Source organism: Scomber scombrus, chromosome 10, assembly GCF_963691925.1.
Source record: "Scomber scombrus chromosome 10, fScoSco1.1, whole genome shotgun sequence".
Classification (NCBI taxonomy): Eukaryota; Metazoa; Chordata; class Actinopteri; order Scombriformes; family Scombridae; genus Scomber; species Scomber scombrus.
The window spans coordinates 25026683-25044322 of NC_084979.1; the positions used below are offsets into that span (position 1 = coordinate 25026683).

General features: G+C 40.6%; 1 protein-coding gene across 2 annotated transcripts; it reads right to left on the reverse strand.

The window, feature by feature from the left end:
* Nucleotides 1-1395: 1395 nt before the first annotated feature.
* kdm5bb (lysine demethylase 5Bb) lies at nucleotides 1396-17296 on the reverse strand. Of its 2 annotated transcripts, XM_062426607.1 has the most exons (28): nucleotides 16940-17296; nucleotides 15427-15504; nucleotides 14746-14868; nucleotides 14485-14655; nucleotides 13883-13939; nucleotides 12548-12697; nucleotides 12317-12410; nucleotides 12081-12199; nucleotides 11421-11579; nucleotides 11120-11239; nucleotides 10872-11030; nucleotides 10518-10699; nucleotides 10183-10345; nucleotides 9944-10063; nucleotides 9148-9342; nucleotides 8709-8890; nucleotides 8427-8551; nucleotides 8123-8273; nucleotides 7918-8032; nucleotides 6899-7254; nucleotides 5882-6020; nucleotides 5624-5803; nucleotides 5377-5538; nucleotides 4417-4902; nucleotides 4235-4319; nucleotides 3909-4114; nucleotides 3564-3818; nucleotides 1396-1874 (listed from the first exon to the last, which is right to left on the reverse strand). In XM_062426607.1, the coding sequence occupies exons 1-28, from the start codon at nucleotides 17111-17113 to the stop codon at nucleotides 1737-1739; spliced, it is 4644 nt and encodes a 1547-aa protein (XP_062282591.1). In that variant the 5' UTR covers nucleotides 17114-17296; the 3' UTR covers nucleotides 1396-1736. The 2 variants fall into 2 exon arrangements, with proteins under 2 accessions (XP_062282591.1, XP_062282592.1); XM_062426608.1 differs by lacking the exon at nucleotides 13883-13939.
* Nucleotides 17297-17640: the final 344 nt, after the last annotated feature.

Here is a 17640-nt window from a genome sequence, read left to right on the forward strand (position 1 = left end):
GTTGAATATTTAAAAAATTGAGGAAATAACTCTTAAAGGTCTGACTTCAGATGTAAACTCCTTTCTAATCACCAACATTTTCCTAACTAACTTAAATTTAAGTACACATTTTTTCTCAGTAACTGTAACAGACTACAGTTACATTAATTTTGTAATTAAATTAAATTAACAAAGTAATGCAGGTCCAATCTGGCCCACTAGATAAATTGCTGAAAAGGTCATTTTAGTTTTTATGCTGATCTGATTGTTTTTTTCCCACCCTGACCAGAATTAAAAATACATACATATTGAGGTCATATTAAAATCATTCATATATTGAACATATATTGAATAATCTGTAAAAGACTGAGATATAATAATGTTGAAATTGCAATAATTTTACTTAAGACATCTCAGGCTGTATATCTGTTTTGTAAATAAGCTTTATTATAGTAAAATTATGCTATATATTTTCTGTTTTGTTTTGTAAGTCATTATACAATGGTCAGAACTGAGATAGAATTAGGCTGTATGTGGCCCTTGAGCTAAAATGAGTTTGACACCCCTGATGTAACTAGTTACCCCCCTAAACACTGTCGACGGTCCGGTCTGGAAGTCGTGTGTCACCATTAGTAACTTCACCTGACCAATTAACCACAATCTGAGTGAACTGAGATAAAACATGAGGTGAAAATAATTGTTATAAATATGAATTAGACACAGAGAAAAGAGATAAATATGCTGCCTCTGAGTTAACGAGGACATCTAGTGGTTTTCTTTCTGCATTGAAAGGACGAGACGTCTCCATAGAACAAAAGGGCTTTTTTTATTCCACAATATAAACTTGTAACATCTTCAGCTAAACCCCCACACACCCCCCCTTTTCCCTTCCCCCTCCCTCCCACCCAAAAAAAGTCCTTCCTGCAGTATCCTACGCCGGGTTACACAATGAGAGCAGAGTCTTGTTCCTTCGTCCTGCTACATCCCGACTCCATCTGTCCGTCCCTCCGTTGCTTTCTTTCTGTACATCACACCATCAGCTAAAAGCACCAACACAACTCAGCGGCGATCATCAAAGCCATTAAAAGTCAATTCAGACAAAAAAATTATTGCTCAGATAAATAAACCTATTCTACAAAAAATAAAATAAAATAAAATAGAAATAAAATTGGGAATAATTATATTAAGATGCATGTACCAAACACTGGATTCAAAAGAAAAAAAATGTAATAGTCTTTTTTTAAATGTCTTTTTTGCTGTGATAGGGGGATAAAACTTTGACCCCTTAGCTCTGGTTTAACATGCAAGGAGGTTCCAGAGAAGATAATATTAACCCTTGATTAAACCGTCTTTACTGTTGTAAGACCCCGCCCCCTTTGTGACGGGGGTCTCATGCAGCACACTTCACATCCTCTGTTTTATTTATTTTTGTTTTTTTGTTGTTTTTTTTATCATCATTATCATCGACAACCACAAACATCTCATTAAGAAGAAAGAAATATATATAATATATATATATGTAAAAATACAAAAAAATAACTAAACATTATAGTTCTGGACAACGAGTCAAAGAGGAGATAGCACCGTTGTTACAAAAGGGTCGGACAGACGGGACAGGAGGGGGGTCGGAGGGGGGCAGTGGGTGGGGTGTGAGGAGGGGAGGGGGGTGATACGGGATCAGTGACTGGTGGCTTGTAATAACGGACTGACGAGCGGCAGCCATCCTTCAGAAAAACGTCTCTCCTTCCGTCCTCTCTTCATTTTCTCACACGGCCGTCGTTCAGTGTACACCTGACGCAAATGTAGTCCTCCTTCTCTGCCATCTCGGGCGTGACGCCAACGCAGACCTGGTGGAACCACTGGTTACAGCTGCCGTCGCACTGGACCCAGTCCACCTGCAGGAGAGACACACGGGGGGGAGGGGGTTTCAAAATTAAGATATTCTTTTAAAGTCGAACCAGAAAATTCACTTATATTGTTTTTAATAGCTTTCAGCAGTGATTCAGGATACAAATCTGTGTTTTTTGGCTTGTAATGTGATAGAAAATGTTCATTTAAGATAAGAAAGAGAGTTTTCATTGAATTGGAGCCGAGCCACATTGCTCTGGGAATGAAAACAAAGGATTTGCCCACTGATATCAAAACACTTATCTCTTCCTGTTCATGTTGCTCCGTTTGCTGCTATGACTCATAAATAATGACATGTGGTTTTATGTGTCCAGAAAGTCACAAAGTTTGATTGGGTGAAGTATTGTAAACGCCTCTGACACATTATGAGCAAAAATGTGAGACTATTTTACAGGAAAAGATGTAATACTGTAAAAATACTGATTTAATGACATATTTGGCATATAATAAGATATAAATAAATATTTAACACAGGGACGCAGGATTTTAAGTGGGAAAAAGTAATTTTCATTTCACTGGGTCTTAATATTTTGAGTTTTACACGTAGCATCTTTATTGGTGGAAAATCTGCAGAAGTGTGATCGGATTTCTGCGGGTCTGCTCATGAGGCCAATTTATGATTAGTGCTGTATAAATAAAATTAACTTCACTTTCTTACAATTACTGTGTTTAAATAAAATCCTCTTTCTCTCCTCTAATCCTTAAGCTTAATGATTCAATAATTAAAATGTAATGCTGACAATGTTTCAGCTTCGTTTTGCTCGTGTTACAAACTGTTTGTGCGGAGTTTGAAAGATGTGTGTTTACTAGTCAGGGAGGGTCTAGATAAGATGCAGTGCTTTCAATTCTCAACCTATACCAAGTAATAAAAGTCAGGATATCTCTACCTCTTCTGCGAAGACTTTGACAATTAAAAGAAAACAATTTGTCCCACAACTGCATACAAGAACGACATTAATCTGCTGGAATAACCCTTTAAATGTGTGTAAATTTATTATTAAACATGATGATACTGAGAAAAAGAACCAACCTAATATTGCATCATCAAGTGAATCTAGTAATTATTAAAATGTAATTTTCACTGGACTAATACATGTTGATGTAATTATATAAAGAGCTATTTTGGGAATCATTAAGTCTTTTGTGTCACATTTGTGGCAAAAATGATAAACTATTACACTGACATTTTATAGACCAAAGAAGTCATTAAGAAAATAGTTATTAGATTAATCAATAACCCAAAGAGCTGATGCAGCACTGGCTCATATAAATGAATTATATATTATATTTGGTGAAGTTCAATAAGGAGGATTTTTTTATCCTCTACTGGCGAGTGGATCCTGATCTAATCTGCCACATCTGGTTTCCCACGCTGTCAGAGTCCCTTTAACTCATCACACCTGTCAATCATCTTTCTGCCTGAGCTGGTTGGTTGGCTGGCTGCTCTTTAAACATTGCTGTGATCCTGTAAATCTGTCCTTATGAAACTCAACTCATCCATTAATGAAGACGTTTTATGTTGATAAAGTCCGCCCACCACAGTCTTCCTCTGCTGCTGAACTCGATGAATTCACAGTATAAAAAACACCTGATAGTGATTCTGTACTTAAATAACGTCTCCCTGAAGTGGAAAGGTAACGAGGCTCCGCTGTGAACCTGACAGACGTTTTTCTCACCTCGTCGCCCTCTGGGAGCTGACACCTCTCCGCTGGACACACGGCCATCTCCTCATCAGAGTCGTCGGACTGGGAGAAATCAGAGCGCAGAGAGGACGAGGTGGAGGCCGGCCTCTTTTTATTGATCTTCTGTCTTTTGTGAGAGTGCTTTTTGTCTTTCCCTCTGTGCTCTACATCTGGACTTTCCCTCTCCAGATGCCGCTTCACTTTCTTTTCTGAGCCAGTCGTAGATTCCCTCACACTATTGACATCGTCCTGAAAATAAAAAAAAACAACACATTTAAACAGATATTCAGTTTTTAACAAATTTTTTCAGGATGTTCACTTGGCGGTGAGATTCTGTACCTGGTTCAGTTGCAGATTTTTTCCCTGAGAGTTAAACTGCACGTGGTTGTCACAGTCTGAATCGTCCTGCGATGGCGACATGCATCTGTTTGTGTGCTGGCTGGTGGCTCTGTCCAATAAAACGTGGTAGAGACTCTGGACTTCAGGCAGAGACACCTGCAGCAGGAGCCCCTCCACCATCAGCTCCTCCAGCTCCTGACTCAGACCTGAAACACAGAGAACACAACGGACCACTTAACAAGACTCCAGTTTTCATCTCTTACCATTAAAGATAAATGAAACACAGCACGGGGAATGATTTTTCTTTGTAGTAACACGAGACTCACCCTGCAGCGGTATGCATCTCTGCTCGGTGTAGAAGACAGTCTGAGCATGGCTTGTCCTATTCCACTCTGGAGTCAAACAAGGAGCCTAAATCCAAAACAGGAAAATCACAAACTTCACATTTCTAAACGTTTTTTTTACTGAATTGTTATAAAAAATGTGTTTATAGGAGATGATGAGTGACCTGAGTGTTATTTTGAGTTTCGTTGCTGCTTGACGCCCAGCGTGTGAGAGTCGGAGGAGTTCCCGGTCGCTCTTCCAGTTCTGGTAGATTGAAAGAATGTGAGATCTCTTGAGCTCGATGCTGCCAGTCAACCGTCCTCTCCACCAGATAGTCCAGCGCGTCGCCCTCCGGCAGGCGCACACCTATGTGCCGCAGAGACGCTAGCAGAGGGAGGACTTTGTTCAAGGGGGGCTTTTCTGATCGCTGGCACTGCGGGCAAAGCCACGGCTGTGTTTCGCAGGAGTCCGAAGGGTCTCGGACGCACACGCTGTGGAACGCGTCCCTGCAGAGTTCACACTGCAGCATCGCACCCATGGGCGCCTTCTGACAGACGCACACCTTCAGGTCCATGCAGTCCGCTGTGGGAAGGAGCTTTGACTCATTTGCTGCCCTGAGAGTAGAGTAAGCCTCCATCTCTCTCATCCGAAGCTCCTCCAGAGTTGCCATCTGGTGATGAAAATAAAGACGGAGTGAGAACGTTTCCTGACGGTGAGAGCTCATTAATCCCATCGACTGCAGCCCTTTTATGTCTGCAGGGTCTAAATGTGTTCTTATTATAATAAATCCAGCTTTCTTTACCTTTGTTGTATGTTACATGTTTTTGGTGTATTGTCCTTTGTTTTTCTTTTGGTATACTTTTACTTTATATAATTATAATTTGTTCATTAAATTCTTAATAAACATTTGATCACAAAAATAAATAAATCAATTCAGCTTTCCATAGAGGCTGCATCATGGCTCAGGGTTCACGTTTTACCTGCCTGACCGCAACCTGACGGACATTTTCTTGAGCTTAATGTTAGTATTGCTTAATCACAGGTGGCCTACACTCTGTGCCTGTGTAGACAAACATGGAGGACTGAAGCGGCTGCTCTGTTAATGTGCTCTCAGGCTGTGCAGATGATGTGTTCAAACACTTACTGCAGAGGTAGAATCCTTGGTCTCTGAAAGCGCCTTTTCCACGTCTGTGAGAGTGTTGAGCCTTGGTGTTTTCTTTTTGTTAGTTTTGGGTGATTCTTTCCCTTTCTTGGCCCTCCGCTTTGGAGAACCCATATTTCCAACCTCACATCTTGGACACAGGACCTGTGTTGATCAAAATCACATGAGTCTGACAGCTGATACCTTTATGGGTTTAATATTCATTTAACTAGATTTTGGGGATTTTTACCTCCAGTAGGCTGAGGCTCGAGACTTTCTGAAGGAACGTTGCAACTGTGGATTCTTTCCATTCTTGCACTTCAACCATTAAAGACTCCAACCTGTCCAAAGGCTCCAGGTGGACCTGAATGGCTTGTCCTCGTAGAACCATATCAGACAGACTGTCCACCAACAGAATGCAGCCACTGGCCTGAAAAAGAGCGAGTTATGTCAGTGTTTAAGTCAAAACCACACCAACCCACGGCAGAAATATCAAGAGTGCACTAACCTGAAGCTCCTCTGCTTCCTGAAGCCACTCTCTGGCTTTTCTGATGGTGTCTTTCAGTAGGAGACAGTTTGGGAGGTAAGCGGGGATGCCGGATGCTTTCTCGGCAGCAGCACTGAGGGTCTCAATGGAGTGTGGCGGTCTGGTGGGAAGTAAAACATAATGACATGATAGACTGTTGGTTATAAAGCTTGACCAAAACCTCCATCACCTCCAGGTTAAGAACTAAATGTCATGACATTTTCTACAGACATCCTCACAGGACGCTTTCAAAAAATATCTTTCCAAAAGACATTTTAAAAAACATTGAAAATATCCTGTGCACACATTTTTATTATTAGGTACCTTAAATCTTTCAGTGATTCACAGAAAACCAACACTTTTTTACATGGAGTACAATCTTTAGAACATAAAAACTGTCAAACGTCTCGGGCAAAACACTTGAAAATATGATTTCAAACAACATTTTAAAGCTGTGAAGCTCAAAAATTCAAAGCTGCGATAAACTAAGCATGGTGAAGGAACAAAACACTTTTAGAAAATGTAGAAATTTAAGCCCCAACTTTTAAATTAGTTAATTTGATAATGGAGAGAAGAAATGCACATTCCTGACAGCCATGCCATTAAAAGCCTTGGAGAAGCAACTTGTGACAGTTAATACTGAACAGCACTGAGTACCAATGGAATGAGGGCAGAAATCAACATGATGCTCACTTTTTGTTGATCTTGTTGAATATTCTAGCAGCAGCATTAGCTGGAATTAAAATGAAGCAAAATCAGGAGCACTGACGTAATATTACATTATTAAGCTACAATCAGTGCAAAGACGTGGACAGAAAGTTACAGCTAAGACTGACAAAATAACATTAAGAAATGATTTGCATATGTTTTTTTGGATTAAAGCTAGTGTTAACAGAGCATGAAAACCTATCAAAGTTTTCTTGTTTGACGCTTTGAATGTTTTTCCACCTTGCAGCTTAGACGCTAACACCACGACGGATCAGTCAGTGCTGCCCTCACCTGGCTTTCAGCAGACTGCTCGCCTTGTCCTCCCAGTGCTCGGACACAGTAAGCAGCTCCTGAAGGCGTGCCATGGCTTTCTCCACGGACGGATGAGCCGCCAGGCCGACTCCCTGGTCGATGAGCCTCCTCATGGTCTCCAGTGTCAGGGTGGAGGGCTGGGCGCTGGCCTGCTGCACCCCTTCCAGCCAGCGTGCCTGCTCCAGCCTCACTCTGAGGCGAGGCAGCTCCGGCAGCTCCACGTCGAAGTCGAAGCTGACGTCTAACAGGTCCTGGATCTCGCTGACGCTGGGAACTTCATCTGCCAGGACCTTCTCACTGTGCTGCTGGAAGTCTTCGATGCGATTCAAGAGCTCCTACAAACAAAACAAATGTAATTATATTCAGAATTAATCCTTTTACATACCTGATTTCTGACTTTATTATACGAGTTTTAATTTTCCTTGACTTGCTTTTATTTTCTTTAAATATGGTTTATCTATTCTTACTTTTTTCTTACATTGAAATGGTTTTTACTATTTGTTCTCTTTTAATACATATTTATTTTGATTTGTGTATTTTGCCAAAACCGTTTTGCAACTTTTTGAAGTTGACACACTTTCACAGTCATCCTGTTGGGAAAGTTTCCCTGACTGTTAATTTAAGAAGAGGAACATTCCTCATCCTTGATGCCTTTCCTCTCATAAAAGTGAACCACTTTCATTAAAGCAGAAAATAAATCCTCCATTTATGAAGGTTGTCTATCAGTCACATGTTCACACACTGTCCTGTCTGACTCTTTGAAGCAGCAATGATTTCTTCTGACAGCATTTTTAAGACTGTTTGTTTGTTTGTTTGAGCTCCTCATCGTCTGTTATCTTGAATATAAAACAATATAACACCACCTTTTCAAATGTAATTTCACAAATAAAATATGTCTTACATTACATCCCACAGTCAAACTATGCAGTTGTCTTTGTGTGGTTTGTCTAAATGTTTAACATGAATTTCATTTGATACATTTCTCCACGTCAACCTACCTTCAGCAGCGGGGCTTGAGGAAGACTGCAGGGAAGGTTATACAGCTGCCGCACAAATGAACTCAGCTCCTCTACCGTCAGCTGGCTCCGGGATTTCACAGTTCCACACCGATATCTGGAGGAAGGCGTCCAGTGGATGAAATAATTAACCTCAGTATTCTGTGAATACAAATAAACCTGCTGTAGTAAAGTGTATGGATGTTACCTGGTCTGCCTCTTGCCGTTCAGTAGCTGCTGAGCCACCAACGAGCATTTGTCTGCATCTTGTGTGACCAGACGTAACCGACGCAGCAGGTCGTTTTCAGGGAACCGCTCGGACTCTGATTCAGAAAGAAGGGAGCGAAAGACGGGCAGGCCTAAGGGAGAGGACACCTTGTTAATCACAGTTTGGTACATAAAACAACATTCACAGTTTATATAACCTAATTTCTGAATAACCACTGGCTTTGTTTGTGACTGTGATCATTATTAACATTTGCTTTGTTTTCTTATTTGTTGTTGCTGTTTACCTTTCTTCTTTTCCAGCTTAGCCTCCAGAGTCTCTGACACACGGGAGGCCCAGCTGTCATACAGTTCAGATCGCTCCTTCACAGCGCTCACCATGGGTAACAGGTCGTCCAGTGTGAATCTGTAACTGCAGAAGGAAAGAGAGCGCTGAATTTACACTGAATAGATACACAAATCTACTTCAAAACATGCAGATTTTATATGATAAAAAACATTCAACACATTCTTACATCTCTGCGGCCGCTCATCTCTGTTAACTGTCATTCAGCTCCAGTGGGACTTACTTCAGTGTGTAGTTGGTGATGGGGCAGGAGCAGAGATCGGCAAGGTGGTGTAGACACACCAGCATTCCTGGGCTGCAGGGACAGGTGACGGCAGACAGGTAGCAGGTGGTCCTGCACTTGACACACTGCCGCTCGTCGTCTTGGAGATCGTCATATTTCGCCTCCTGGCTACGCAGCATCCCCTGAAGATGTGAGACAACAAAAGGTGTTGAGAGGCAGTTAAGTGTGATGTGGTGAGCGTGTTTGCTCGAGTGAACATGATATCTGTTTACGCTGTGTTTAACTTGTTATTGTTGTAAAGAAAGCCGTGAACCTTTTACAAACTACCTACAATTCTTACAAGAAAAGAATCTGCACACTGAGAAATGTAATTCTGACAAAACGTTCACAACATGTGCAGTAAAATGGTTTATGAACATCATAAAATGAAGCATCCTACCATTTTCTTCACTTTGTCTCTGAGCTGCTTCTCTTCTCGGATCATGACAACCATGTCTCTGTGGACAGACGACGCCAGGACAACATCAAGCGTGTCTGCCTTCGAAGCCATGTTGCACACCATCTCATCATGGGAGAACACATTGTACCGGTGCAGTATTCGATAGTGGTCAACACACTGCCTGCCGAGAGGCATCTGGTGTGATAGAAAAGAAATGAGTTATTAGGACAGTTATGTAATGTTGAATCTACATTATCTATGTTTAATAAACACAAAGTTTGAATTGATTGATTGAAAGCCAGTTCTCTATTTTTCTTCTCATTCTTCATTAATCTGGTTGCAAAACATTTCATGGAAATGAATCATTCAGACTCTTAGGTTAAATACATATGAACTAAGAGGGTTTGTCTGCCAAACAGAGGGGAGATTTGGGGTAATTGCTGCTAAAGAAGGACTCTGGATTTCTAAACTGGGAAGTGTTGAAGCAATTTTGATGCGATCAATGAAATGTATATAAAAAGGAAAGTGAAAACAGCCTCAATGAACGCTGGAGAAGAATTGTGCAACTTGTTTCCATCATGATGTTTTAAAACAATAATAACTCATATCAGTATGTGTTTGCTGCGCAGCCATCACTCTAGCTGTTGTTTTTATAATTTAAAATCATTTACAATTAAAAAAATATATTGAATATAAGTTCCCTTCTTATGAAATGATGCATGAAACAGATTTTTCATTTATTTTATAAAGAACTTCAATGTGCTGTTACAGCTTACAGTAATAAAATGATGCATACCCAATCAACCGTGCAGAAATTAACCGCCTCAGCGAAGTTGAAACCCTGATTGAAGCCGCTGTGGTAGGCTCTCGGAAACGTGATGACAAACTCACCAGCACACTGGTTTGTTCTGTAAATCTGAAAGACAAGTAAGACAAAGAAAATGATTTATTTTTGTGTTAAAGAAAGCTGCTTGTTGCTGTGGATGAGATGTGGAGAGCATCAGTGCAGGTGAGAACAGCCATATGAACACATACTGGGACTCCGTGGTCCATCAGGGTGTTGGGGTTCATGATGGTGACCAGCTGGTGAAGCAGGTCAGGCTGAGACTCAAACAGCTCTGGGGCCAGTTTCTTCATCACATTCTCCAGCTGCTCTGCGGCAAAACCAGGAGCTCCATACCAGGTTTTTGGTTCCCCCCTTGAAGTAAATAAGACAAACAAGTGAGTATAAGTGTTTAGAATTGAGTGTTTAGTTCACTCGAGCCAAAAAATGAGGAAAACCCCCCCAAAATCTAGACCAGATTTTGGCAGCAGAAGCCACCACAAAATCTAGAAAAGTTTCAGTATGAGCAGATGTTTTTCTCAAGTACCAGTGGAGGTAGTTGATGGAGTAACTCCAGTGATCCTCGATGTGCCAGCAGAAGGAGGAGAAGCACATGCCAACATAAAGCCACGGCAGCGTCATCCCACAGATGTCAGCTGTCACATGAGTCAGGACAGAAGGGTTCATCATCGCCAGGTTGTTGAGGTTCCAGCCACACTTGAGGTATTTCTGCAAGAGACAAGACATATTCAGATCAGTACATACACAGTACATATCATTTAATTATACATTAGACTGATGCTACCAAATACACTGACACATTTTCATTCCACAGACAGAGCTAGACGTTTTTAAATGATTATTTCAGGGGAATATTTTCAGTGTTTTGTCATCAGTTTACCTCATCGGCCGGGGAAACTTTAAATCTTCCATTAGGAATGGGGAATCCGCTCCCAAACTCCTTTGAGGCAATATCTGCTCCATATTCTACAGTAACATCCTCCTCGATGGCTCCCACCAGGCGCCAGAACTCTTTCTCCACCAGCTCTGTAGGTACCATCTGCAAAATACATGAAAGGGCCATTATGTTTTAAAATCATCAAAGAAAGAGAGGCCGACAAACCTACTTTGAAACCGTTTTCTACTTACATGAACTGGCATGTTGAAGTAATCAGATTTGAATGCATCAGCCATTTGCCCAAATGCACGCAGGGAATAATCTCTGTACGCCTGCTCAAAGCCGAACGCCTCATGAGGTTTGCTGCATTCCTACAAGGAAGATTTAAAAAATGGTTGAATAAATATGTCAAATGTATTTTACAGCTGTTCGATGGCTTTCATAAACATTTAATAAACAAACTATCTTTTATGAGTAGACACACTTATTTTGTTTTATAATTTGCAGCGCTCATTAATCTAGAGTCACTCAGACATCGCAGTTTATCTTTACCTGAGCCAAACACTTGGGACATCTCCAGTCTCCTCTGGGGACGTCGTGTAGAGGAGGGATCAGGCAGAAGGTGTGGTAGCTGTCGTCACAGCCGTCACACAGCAACAGACGGTCTTCATCTCCCCCGCTGCCACACATCAGACACACAACCAGATCCACCTGGGGAACACAGAAGTGGATTGTGATGAATATGTTTCAGAGCCATGACTACTGACAGTAGTAACTTAGAGACTGGACTAAATAGAAAGTCAGATAAATTGTCTGTAAAACACTCAGAGAGCCTCTTCAGACAGGAACCTGATACCAAATCACACCAAATTTATTTTAAATATTAAAAAGATGATCTTCTGTGTTATGTGACAGTTCAATAATGTTTAAAAACTAGATTATCCATCATTTCTGCCACTTTTTACATCCTCCTGTCAATGTATTCATTTGTTTTGTATCTTTAAAAAATATATTTTATGCTATTATATGTTTATAGTAATGTAAAGTTTAATTTATTTTAATTTGTTATGTTTTGTTTGTGCACACTTCTGTTCCTCAGTAATAAAAGAAACCACATTAACAGAAGCTAATGGCAATCCTTTACACAACAAACTTCATATAAACAAAACACAAACGGAAAATATTGTACAGCTTAGCTTTTAGAAGACTTACTGGACTCGGAGGAACTGGAGGGAGGTATTTCTTGTACCGTTGCTTGGTTTTGTCAGGTTCGATTATTGGTTCCTTAATTTCAACAGGTTCCTGTTTGACTGGAATGGGAATCTCTTTTTCTGCAGGACAACAGTAAACATTACTAACACTGTCTGCAGACATAGCCATTAAGTTTTGATGTGAGCTCATACTTTAAATGCTGTAATTGTAACTATGTTTTTTCACTGGAGGCTTACCTGGCTCTGGCTTGGCAACAAAAGAGCCCATCCTCCGCCTCAGGTTCGGCTTGCTGTCGCCTGGCTCACCTGGTTCAGTCTTCACACAGATGTTCTGCAGAAAAAGTGAGAAATGAAGTGACATAACATATAATATAACTGTAATATGAGGGCAGCAACATGTTAATAAATGTGAAGAATCATCACTACTGCTGGTTTTATCTCTCTGAGGCTGTCGCCAACCACACCCACCTCACACTTCATGCGCTTGGCTCTCCGAGCACCGGGGTAGCTCTCAGGCATCATGATGGACTGCCTCTGGTCCTGCAGCTTCTGCTCCTTGGTGTCAGGGCTGTCCATGCTTTCTGCCCTCTCCGCTGGCTGGACCGGCTTCTGAACATACTGAAGGAAACAGTATGCCGTTTAAAGTTAAAAACTCTACTTTTCACAATAGTTCATGGCTAAGTTCTTAGTGTGTGTGTGTGTGTGTGTGTGTGTGTGTGTGTGTGTGTGTGTGTGTGTGTGTGTGTGTGTGTGTGAGAGAGAGAGAGAGTGTGTAGCATTAACTGCACTAACACCTGCTGATGCATATTTATCTTGTACATCTATGATTGTGTTGCGATAGTATTAACATTTTATGTAAAGCACACCGAGTTACTCTGTGTGTGAAATGTGTTTCATAAATGAAGTCTGACTTGACTTTGACTTAAAACTACAGCTCACTGGTTATTAAAAAAGTATTTGTGTGCCTGCAAATACCTGTATGCTCAAACACAGTCAGCAGTAAGATATGAATGGAATGAAGCTATAATATGAATATGAAAATACACACAGGTATATATTTAAACCAGGAAGTGTAAGCTTACCATAGCTTTCACTCTACAGGGATCTATGTCACTATTACACTAGTCTACTGGTGGTAATAACATAAATAAGCTAATCCTACTATGTGTGACAATTACTGGGAAGATTCAACAGCTGTCTTATCAAACACATCATTTAGTTTCAACTAAACACAGCCTGAGGAAAAAAAAAAAAAGAGGCCATAAGAAGGATGTGGTTAGTTGTCACACTGCACAGGGAGCACAGAAACCAAGAAGGAACATGCCGAATAAGGAGGAGGACACATTTGAGCTGAGGCAGCAGTGTACAGGTAATGAATGTCAGACTGTTGGGAGCTGCAGTTTAATTAATTATAGTAGCACTAGAGAAGGACTGACGAGAACAGAAATCCTGCTACTATATATATTATTAAGAATAAAAATGAGAATAGAACTGATAAATAACGATCATCTTATTGCTGCCAATTTTTTTTTTTACATTTGAGTCAAGATAAATGTAAATTGTTAAACTATCTTGTAGAGGTGAGATCACTTATTAATTGAGATCCATTAGCTGTAAAAACCAGCTGTCATTTAATCAATGAAGAAATACTGATCTGAGAAGGGTTAATCCCCAATGATGTGTCTGCAAAGATTATAAAAATAAGCTAAAAAAAAACAACACAGTATACTGTCCAGCCATAGATAAACATGCATTTGGTTAATTAGGATGCCTAGTGGCTTCTAAACCATGACACAAACATACCTTTTCAAATTCAGGATCAGCCTCCAAACGCATCAGTTTGGAAGCTGCCTCTGGTGCCTGAGGCAAGAGAGAGCTTGGGTAATTAAACGATTTAGAGTGACCTCTCCAAGAGGTCACACAGTACCAATCCAATGATCTTGAATAAGCTCTCTTGCAATATTAGGGAGCAAATGCAGATACTTTACATCAACGGGCCCCAGATGATAAATTCACAGTCAATATATTAGTCAGAGACAACAGAGTTAAGGGCTCCACAAAAACAGAAATAATAGTGCAACCCCCCCGCCCAAAAAACGGTTATTTCTAAATAAAATATCACAAACATAGTTACAAGTTGCCTGTTCAACACAAATCATGCACATCCTAATAATGCATTTATTTCTATTCATTTTAATGGTGTTGATGTGACCCATATTCCCTTCAAATCTAATAGGACTAGCGGCTTCTTGTTCGAAATTAAATTGAATTGAAATTTAACTTTTTAACTAATAGATTTGCATTATTAGGTCTTTGTTTACAGTTGAGCCATTTGCTGCTGTTTGTACGACAGCTTCTTTTTGGGAACACAATATGCAGCTACACCGATGCAGTGTTCAACTCACCAGGAGGTTTGTTCCACTCTGAAAGAGATTGTAGGGATAGAGGATTTTCTCATAATGCCCTCGCAGGTGTGAGCCGACAGCTTTGCCAGGGGCGAAGCCCATCTGTATTGCAATCTTGGTCCATCGCCTGCCCTGACAGACAATGTCGAATCCACCCTCATCTGCTACCAGCTGCAATGAAAGTAAACGACTTTAATGGTACTGTTGGATTGTATTTTAAAATAAATATATAAATATTGTGTAATGACACCAATCATCAACCTTATTTAGCTTATATAAATCCAAAATCTTCCTCTCCACATGAGGAATCTTAAGGGCACATCCCTGCAAATCCCAAAATTTGGCAATCTGGTCCAAGAAGTTGAGCTTGACTCTGGTTTGTGCCTGGGAAAACATATAAGCAATGACATCAGTTGGCTACAAATAAATTCAATTAAAGCAAACCAACCAAGACGAGGAATTCAGGGCATTTAAGGAAAACAAAGAAATGTACTCGGAAACATAAAACAGGGGCTAAAAATAACCTGAAAAGGCTGATATTCATCCAAGAAAATGCGGTAATGTGTCTTATTGCATTTTAAATACATTATGATAAAATATAAAAATAATAATAAATGCACTTTATGCATCTTTGTTTTAGTTTGGCTTTATCTCCAATCTAAATTTGCAGTTTATCCTCTGTTATATAAAAAATTATTACAGGCATTAATAACATTGTGCTTTATTACATAATTGTAATTATTGATGCAGCCTTCATAAACCTAGTAATTAACTTAATGAAGTGAAGATGGACAACTGATAAATGGACGATTTATCTGGCACACACACACACACACACACACACACACACACACACACACACACACACACACACACACACACACACACAGATATGCAGGTAATGTCAAATATTTATTGGTATATCTGAGTATCAAAGCTCACCTCCAGCTCATTGAGCCTCTGGATCCGAGGAACAAAGTGAAGTCTGTCAACATCGCATGCAAATGGAGGCTGCCAACCCTGAACAGCAACAAAAATACACGTAACAGCACATGAAGGTCATCATAGCTTATAGCAGGGGTAGTTACAGAGTCATATTACTATCTAATTTTCTTTTCCGAGATAATCCCCCCTTGTGACAATAGTTTTTTTTTTTATTTGAAGATTGGACCCAATTTTTGGATTAAAAAAAAAAAAATCTTCACCCATATGGACTTGACGAAGCTTAAATTAAGCAGACGAACAAAGCAAAATCTCCACAATTGCACATTTTTAAACAGAAAATCAAGTTTGACACACAAAAAAACAAGGCCTGCTGATATTAAAGAACACACTGATCTTTTTTCTCTCTCTAGTTTTATAACTCTCAAGAAACAATCAACACAGAGCCTAGCATGTGTGTGGAGGACATAGAGGGCCCCTCATCATAAAAAAACAAGGAGAGCGACCCAAGTTCTTGGTTCAAGTCAGTAGCCAACATCCCCCACTGGCACACAAAATGGCCAGATGGAAGACTCACTCACCAGCCCAGCTTACCACAAAGCCAACATGGAGGACAACACCCTACAACACAGGCTCATGCATGAACAGAGTTTCCTCTTCAAAGACACTAAAATGATATTAACGTGCAACAATGTTGTGTAATAAGACAAAAACTTCCAAAAAACTTGTCTTTCAAGCAACAATGGTGGTCTTTGTAATGGAAAATAACCTCATGTACTTCTTGTGTAACCATGGGATCTTCTTCTTTTTTTATTTTAAATAATCCAGCATAAAAAGGAGGGTATTAGTTAGGATTTGCCCCAGAAATTAGCTACACACTCTCAAGTTTAGGGTATTTATTAGAAAGTGGCAGCTGAGGTGATGGATCACACACACTGACCCAACTGCATCATGATGCTCTTCCAACAAATATATCCACCAATTCACATTAACTGCATGGCTTTACAGCAACCAAAATATACAAGTGCAATATATAATAACATGCACATACTCATGTCTATATCATCTATATCATCTTCTACGTAGCCTTACAGCTTCCGCATTAGCCACCTAACAAGCCAACGCGGTGTGCTGAATTATGACAGGTAGCAGTCGGCTAGCTGTTAGCATTGAGCTAGCTGAGCGGCTCAATGACCAGACCACACCGAGGCTTTGTTGACACACGGGCTGGACGACAACAAACATCCACTTTGACACATATATATCACTCTTAACGTGCTCGAAATGCTGCTAAAAAATATGAGTTTTTAAAAACATTTTACAACGTATATACACCCCCGTTAAAAAATGTGAGCTGAGTGAGCCAGTAGCAGCACAAAGAATGAACATAGCTGTTGTGTATCCGCCATGTTGAACAGTCCCTTTAAATACCCCAAGACGCTCAACGGCTAACCGCCTCAACGGTCAACTAACTGAGCATCCTCGTCGGTTAATCAGCCGTTGGCTCACTCACCGGAGGCGGCCGCACTTTGCAGATGCCCGTTTTCTCGGCGATCGGACGGATCTTATTGATGAAAGCATAGGGATCTTCAAATTCTTCCCAGCTGGGTTCGAAGACCGGGCACTCCGGGGGAGGCTTGAACTCGTCCGGCCGAGGCTCGCTCATCGTTTTCGGACAGGACAGCATAGGACAGGACGCTGCTTTGTTTTTGTTTTAAAATGTGTCCTCCGTGTTTCGGTTTTCCGAGAGTGTTTATTTTTTTTAAATCCCGTTTGTTCACCGTCAGACTCGGTCGACATCAACACGAGAGGAGGCAGCTTTACACACACACTCACACACACACGCATACATACACACACTGACACACACAGTCACACATTCACACACATACACACATCCACGCACAGTGAGGGGAATGTTCCACGGCAGTGAGCACGTCCGCTCAAAAAACTAGACACCACATACTTCTTATTAATGCGTGTGTTGAGTTTAGTCACAGGCTGCCGGCGACACGATCACTTATATGGCATAATATGAAGGGTTGTTTTCTCAGTTTGACCAACACGAGAGTTTCATGCTGTCTAATGCCAAAAAATAAGTGTGATTGGTCTACAGAAAGGAGACGTGCACAGAGGCACGGTCAGGTGCAATTCACTGTCACTGCAACACTGTGCAAGTAAATACCAAAATATCGATTTAAAATGTTATTAAAA

Excerpts from the sequence above, each read along its gene's own strand:
- kdm5bb (XM_062426607.1), bottom strand. The coding sequence starts at position 17,113 with ATGCTGTCCTGTCCGAAAACGATGAGCGAGCCTCGGCCGGACGAGTTC. Across the intron at positions 10,064-10,182 it reads TGATGGACCACGGAGTCCCA|ATTTACAGAACAAACCAGTG; the intron begins GTATGTGTTCAT and ends CTTGTCTTTCAG. Across the intron at positions 6,021-6,898 it reads AGCAGTCTGCTGAAAGCCAG|ACCGCCACACTCCATTGAGA; the intron begins GTGAGGGCAGCA and ends ACTTCCCACCAG.